The sequence below is a fragment of the Episyrphus balteatus genome, chromosome 1, assembly GCF_945859705.1.
Source record: "Episyrphus balteatus chromosome 1, idEpiBalt1.1, whole genome shotgun sequence".
Taxonomy (NCBI): Eukaryota; Metazoa; Arthropoda; class Insecta; order Diptera; family Syrphidae; genus Episyrphus; species Episyrphus balteatus.
Window position 1 is genome coordinate 70,036,631 of NC_079134.1, and position 7,195 is coordinate 70,043,825.

Sequence of the window (7,195 nt, forward strand, 5' to 3'; positions counted from 1 at the left end):
TTTTTGTTGTTTAAAAATAAAATAAGTTTTAAAAGTTCATCAGGGGTAATTGTATCAAAAACAAAACTATTAGTTTTAAAGTCATCAACAACGAGATTATCAAAGATGCTACACCGGAAAAAACTGTAGGAGTTGCAAGATGGTTTCAATCGCTCTAAAATATCCGTGAAGTACTCATTAAAGTTATTAGACATTCTAGTTCAGTAGTTGCTGAGGAGTGCTTTTGTTTACCTAGGATGCGATCTACAACTTTCCATTCCTCCCTACTGTTACCATTAGCTTGTTCAAACATATTCAAGAAATAAATATTGCGTGTATCTGAGACAGTGTGAGAAACTAGCCTGCACAGCTTCTTATAGTACTTTTTTAAATAATTGCTACGAGGGAATTTAGTTACTTTTTTAGCATAATGATTTTTTCTATTTATTAGGTTCAGAAGCGAAGCGGTCATCCAAGGCTTTAAGTGTTTTTTCTTATTAGAAACATGAGAAAGCTCAGAAGTGCAGCATTTAATATGTTTATACAAGATTGAAAGAAAAAGGTCAAAAGCAGCAATAAACTGGCTCCCAGAATTCATATGTTAGTTTTTCTTTTAGTAGGTTGTAGTTAATAATCAGTTTCTTTTTAGGTAAATCAATATTATTTGGATTAGGTGGATTACAAAGAATGTTTAGAGAAATCATTCTGTGATCGGAGATTCGGTAGTCATGCACTGCACTATCAAACATATTATTAAAGTTTTTATCTACTCTTAAGAATATATATGGTCAATGCAACTCGAAGAAGTGTCCGTAACTCTTGTTGCCTCATTATTAATCATGCTTTTTAGACCATACGATGACATAAGGAACATATAACTCTCTGTATAACTATCGCACTCATTTAACAGGTTTATGTTTATATCACCCAATACAATCAAATTTTTATCATTCAAACAACTTATTAACTCATCTAGTTCTCTAATAAAAATAGATTTGATAACTTCATGAAGTCTGTATATACATAAAATATTGAAAGTTGTATTATCTAGAATAAAAGATAGCTTCAAAACATCAGCGCTTGAAATATTAATTTTAGAAAAATTGCACGTATATCCATCTCTCACAAATACCATTATACCCCCGGCTTGATACGAGTTATTACAATTGGCAAAAGGCGGCATATACCCCGGAATATTATATAAACATATTTCATTATCGTAAATCCATATTTCACTTAAAATTATGATTAAAGGCAAATTTTTAAATAAGTTAAGATGAGCAAGGAAAGTTGAGAAATTACTTCTTCCACTCCGAATATTTTGGTGGATACAAAAGTCTATATTGTTGTCAGAAGAATTATTAGAATTAATACATGCAGTTGAATTTATTTGAGGGATTGAATGAATAGAACTCATAATTTGTCAAAATCAGCAACAGAAAGAATGCGTATAATGTTTTCTCCCTCAATCTTGCGCATGTATACAATTCCATTTTTTGTCCAAGCAAATTTATACTTCTTCGAAATCTGCAACTGCTTTGCAGACTTTAACAGCTGACGGGTTTGGTAGGATAATCCCTCGTTGATATAAATCTTTTGTGAATTCACCTCAGTGTTGAGTAAACCGGTTGTAAGCTGCTCTTTTCGTCCATTTCTTGCTTTCATTATTTTCTCTTTACAATGACGAGTTGTTAGTCTGACACTAAGAATATTGGTGAAGCTTTGTGGTATGATGTTCTCTTTGTTTTGATCACGTCTCTGTACTTTTTTCATGTAGCAGTAATCAATATCGCTCTCATTAACATCCACAGCCAAACCATTACGGAACACTTTAAGTGCTAGCTCTAAGTTGGTGGAGCAATCGACGCTTTCGGGGGGAATATTAACAATTTCGATTGAGTTAGCAACTAACTGATTCTCAAAATTATTGACTTTTTTTTCCAGAAAAGCAATTTTTTGCTCGCACTCTCTGTTTCTTGCCTGCAGTTCCTCTATTTGTTTTCTTTGTATTTCTTTTATTTCTAGAACTTCAGCATAAGCCATTTTAAGAGAAATTTTAGGACCAGGTTTGGGTGAACGAATTTCACTTTCTGATGACATACTGCAATACGAGTCACGATGACGACGTTTAGATTTCATGCAATTTACACAGTGCCAAGGTTTATTGTTCTTTTTAAAGTCTTCTAATTCATGTTTTAGTATATTTACACAATAAATATGAGAAACTTTTCTGCATCCGTTGCAAGCGATTTTCAGTTCATTATATTTGATTTTTTTTTGAACACGAGTTGCAAGAAGACATTTTGAATAGTTTCACTAATAGAAGAGAAAGCTCTCGACGCGTGCGCACCCCACGACAGACGACAGATGATTTTCTGTCGTAGACATGAGCCATTTCTTGGTCTCTGTGTCGTGACAGGTAAATGAGAGCCATTCGTCTCTGTCCAAGACGGCTACAAACTTTATTGCTGGACAGTTTTTATCTGCTTTGTCCATTTCTTCCAGAACGCTCTTTCTGACCAGTTTGGTTTCGCGCTCAGTAAGTGTTTGTAGTGGATGGAGAAAGTGCATAATCGCGACCTTACATTGGGCTGTGGCATCCCGATAGGAGCCCCCTGATGTGCTTGGTCGTGATTAATTATCTTCTTTTCCATGGTTGGATCCAGTTTTGGCGGCACTGCTGGGTTTGTCTTTACTGGTATTTGGGCTGAATCTGTGTCTTCTCGTGAGCACGATGCTTCTTCGAGGCTGCTCCTGCAGGGGAGTTGTCAGCTGACCGTTCCCTTTTGCCCTTGTTTGTTGGCTGCACTGATATGCCTGCCTTCTTATCTGCTAGTACTTTAGCGTATCTAGCCTTTTCTCTGCGCCTGGCTTCTTCGGGCTCAATGCCGTCTCTGATTTGCGCAGCTATACGTCGCCTCTGAGCCCCAGTGAAATAAACTTTCTGCTGGGGCTTGTTGACGTGTTCGTTCCTTTCGCGATGCACATGCTTTGTTCCCTGCACCATTCAGTCCTCGGCACGTATTCCAACTACCTTGACTTGGGAATTTTATTTGGAGGAGGGTAGGGGAAGGTTAGTTGTGTAGGGAAATAGGAAAAAGGGGGGGAGGGGGAGGGGGAGGGGAGGGGATGGCTGCATCTTAGCTTCGTATCTCCTCATAGGGAATGTTTTAGTCCCAAGAGTCATTGACCTCTACTAAGCTTCTGCACCGCGACAAGGTGTACAGCGCCGCAATAATAGACAATGGTATTATATACACATATGACGCAGGTATTTTTTAATGCTGATGCCAAAAAATCTAAAATCAAGACAATCTGACGTCTCTAAAAAAAGTTATGCCAGTTTTTCATCTGTCAACCCATATTATTATAACAGTTGCAAACATACTACCGAAAAACCCTTAAAAGTTATGGTAGAGGAACCAAATTTTGCATGAAGGTTTTCATATCCATTATTATTAGGAATCAAAAAAATGCAATGAAAAAAACATTCATATCTATGAAAACTTGGTATTTTTTTAAAAAAGGGGAAATTTTGGGATATGCACTAAAAAACATCCTAGTAAAATCTTGGAATTAGTGCTAATAGGCAAATTTTTTTGTTTCTATCTTCTTTGTTTGGATATTCTATATCTTATGTCAAAAATCTTAAAAAATCTCATGTCCGCAAGTCCATAATATAATACCATTGTCTATTATTGCTAGATTTACCCCTTTTTTCACCTTATTTTACTGTATTAGACGTAGGTATATATTTGCTGATACGTGTTGACATTTTTTTTTGTTAACTCAAAGAAGTGAACAGTTGAATTATTGTTGTTGTGTTTTATATTTTAATTATAAAATGTTGTTAATATTAAATATTATTTGATTAATATGAATTATTATTTTATAAAGTGAATTAATATTATTTTGATGATTTGAATTAAATTTATTTTGTGAATTAAATTTGATTACCTAAATTTATATTCATTCAAATTATTGTTGTCTTTCATATTTTTAATTATAAAATGATGTTTATATTTAATATTATTTTTGATTAATTTGAATTGTTGTTTTAGGCCGTGTGTGAATTGCGTTAAATAGTTAAATTCGTGTTAAATTTTTGACAGTATTGAGGTTAATAAAAAATTTTCAGCTGTATGGATTATTGCTTAAAATTTTTTCTGCCTTTTTTCTGCGATGATACTCCCTTTTAATAAAAAAAAAAATAAAGCAAAACCATCTGCAAAAAAAATTTAACTCAAATTTAACCAAGTCCCAGAGCCCAATAAATTTTTAACAGCTGAAATTTTTTTATTCACTTCAATAGTGTCAAAAATTTTACACGGTGTTAACTATTTAACGCAATTCACACGCGGCCTTAGCTAGTAAATTAAAATTTTGATGAATTAAATTAAATGTATTTTGTGAATTGATTTTAATAAAATTTAAATACATTTAAGTTGTTTTATTTTATATTGATGATGATTTTATGTGTTTTGTGACAACATTTAATTTTAATTTAAAGAAAATTTATTGTTGTTTATAGTACTCTACAGTACATTTGTACTTAAATAAATACAATTTTCAATTAAAATGTTTTTATTTGATCTGAACAAATATTTTAAATAATTTATGTTTTATTTCGAAATAATTTTAGGTTTTCTTTTGAAATTTATTAAACGACAATGAAGATTTTGATTTGTTTATTTATTCAACACGTTAAATACTAACGCAGCAATCTCTTATTCTATAACATTATGTACATTAAATATACTTATAAATACTTAAATCTATTTTTTAAATTTAATTGTAATGGATGAAGAACATATTCTTAAAATTTTGCGATTTTACATTAACATTTATTGATTGAATTAAGAAATAGTTTTTATTGAAGATATTTATCAAAATATTGAGAGGACTATTGGCCCCATAATTAGATCTACTAAAAATATTACAAAGAGGCATTTGCCTTCTTAAGCTAGAACGACTAACACTAAAACTCAATCTACACAGAATCGATGAAGCCGTAACTGTTCCGCCAACAATTCCCACCATAAAACAGAATTGCAAGTACTCTCGATGACTTAAAAGAGATGGAAGATTTATTAGTTGAAGTCTATGTGAATAAGGTGGCAAATCAATCCTACTAGACCAGGGAAGAAAACGTAAACAAAATCTCATAAACCTTCTTTGAACACATTCTATTCTGTTGACATGAACCGCGTAATATGGGGCCCATACAATACAACCGTATTCCAGAATAGACCTAACAAATGAAACATACAGAATTTTAAGCACATAAGGATCACGAAAGTCACGAGCAAATCTTTTAATGAAACCAAGCATCTGATTAGCTTTTTTTATAATATAATTGTAATGGTTAGTGAATGAAAGTTTTGAATCCAACACCACACCGAGGTCAGAGAAACTTGAAAGACTACATAATTGAGACGTGTTCAACAAATAAGTATATGACAGGACATTGTGTTTGCGTGTAAAACGCATTATTTTACACTTGTCAATATTTAAAGACAGACGATTAGTATTGCACCATTCCCAGAATTTTTGAAGATCTTCTTGTAGAAGTTCACAGTCAGCTACTGAGTCAATTTTTCGAAATATTTTCACGTCATCGGCATAAATTAAAGACATAGAGTTACTTAAAACAGAAGGAAGATCATTAATAAATAAGACAAACAATAAAGGACCAAGGTGACTACCTTGAGGTACACCCGAATTAACTTTAAACCATTGGGAACATTCATTTCTAATTACAACACTATATAATCTATTTTTGAGATACGAAGAAATCCATAAAATAAAGCGATCGTTAAGTCCAATGGTGCATAGTTTTTTAAGTAATATTTCATGATTAAGTTTGTCGAAAGCTTTACTGAAATCAGTAAAAACACAATCTACTTGCTTATACTTTTCAAAGGCATCTAAGCAGAACGTTGTAAACTGTAGTAAATTTGTGACCGTAGATTTCTTTTTGACAAAGCCATGTTGGTTTTCACATATAACAGAGGTACAATGAAATGACAGAATATCACAGACAATGGATTCGAACAGTTTAGGGATGACAGAAAGCTTGGCAATAGGTCTGTAGTTTGTCACTAATTTTTTTGGACCTTTCTTATGAATGGGAGTAAGATATGCATTTTTCCATATAGCGGGAAACGTAGAATTACTTATTGACGTATTGAAAAGCACAAACAACGGGTAAGACATATATATTGCACATTTTTTCAAAATAAAAGACGGCAAGCCATCAGGGCCGGGACTGAAACACTCGTCTAACTTTTCGATATAGTCAAGAATAGTTGCTTCAGAAATTGCAAAATTAATCGAGTTAAGATGTGAGAATTCATCAAATGAATAAGTTATATTTGAGTCATTTGTAGAGTCATTTTCAAAAGCACCCTGGAAGAATTCGGCGAACATGTTGGATATAACCTCTGGGGAATGGCTAGTAGAATTATTATAAGTCATATGTGCTGGGTAACCGTCAGATTTTCTTTTACAATTAACATAATTCCAGAAGTTACGTGGATTAGATTTAAGTTCATTTTCTGTTTTAGATATAAAGCTTGTATAGAGAAAGTTAGAGTAGCTTATAAATTCATCTCTTAAATGAATGTAACTATTACGGTTTCCATCAGTTTGTGATAGATTGAATTTTATCCAAGCCTTGTTTCTTTTGTTTTTAAGCTTTTTTATATGTAGATCGAACCATGGTGGGCTGCTATTAAATACACGTTTTTTGCGTAGAGGGACTGTTTCTAAAAAGCAAAAAAATAATATTTCATAAAAATGTACAATCATTTCGTCAAAATTAACATTAAAGAAAACAGAATCCCAGTTAATGTCATTGAGTAAATTAAAAAGTAGAGTAAAATTACATTTTTTAAAATTGAATTCATGCGGATCCTTACAAATATTAGATGAATGATAGATACTTAAGCTAATAGAAATAGATAATGCAGGATGATGGCGATCTTCTTCTACAAGTTTTGTGTCACTCAATAAAACTGCAGCATCAGAGTTGGAGACATGAGAGAAATAAATAAGGTCCAAAGTTTTGCCAAATTGGTTACTCACTCCATTTAATTGATCAAGGCCAAAAGAAGCCATTCCGTCGATAACGAGAAACTCGTTGTTGTTGGAAGCGTCGACAGGTAGAAAGGCATCACAGTGATTGGATTTTGCCCATTTTAGGTGAGGTAGATTA

The 7,195-nt window shown here is 32.7% G+C and overlaps 1 protein-coding gene across 1 annotated transcript; it reads right to left on the bottom strand.

Annotated features, from left to right (window-relative positions):
• Positions 1–1,392: 1,392 nt before the first annotated feature.
• On the bottom strand, positions 1,393–2,079 carry LOC129906383 (uncharacterized). Its single transcript, XM_055982133.1, has one exon. It carries the CDS (start codon positions 2,077–2,079, stop codon positions 1,393–1,395), a length of 687 nt encoding a protein of 228 aa, XP_055838108.1.
• Between the last annotated feature and the right edge of the window lie 5,116 nt (positions 2,080–7,195).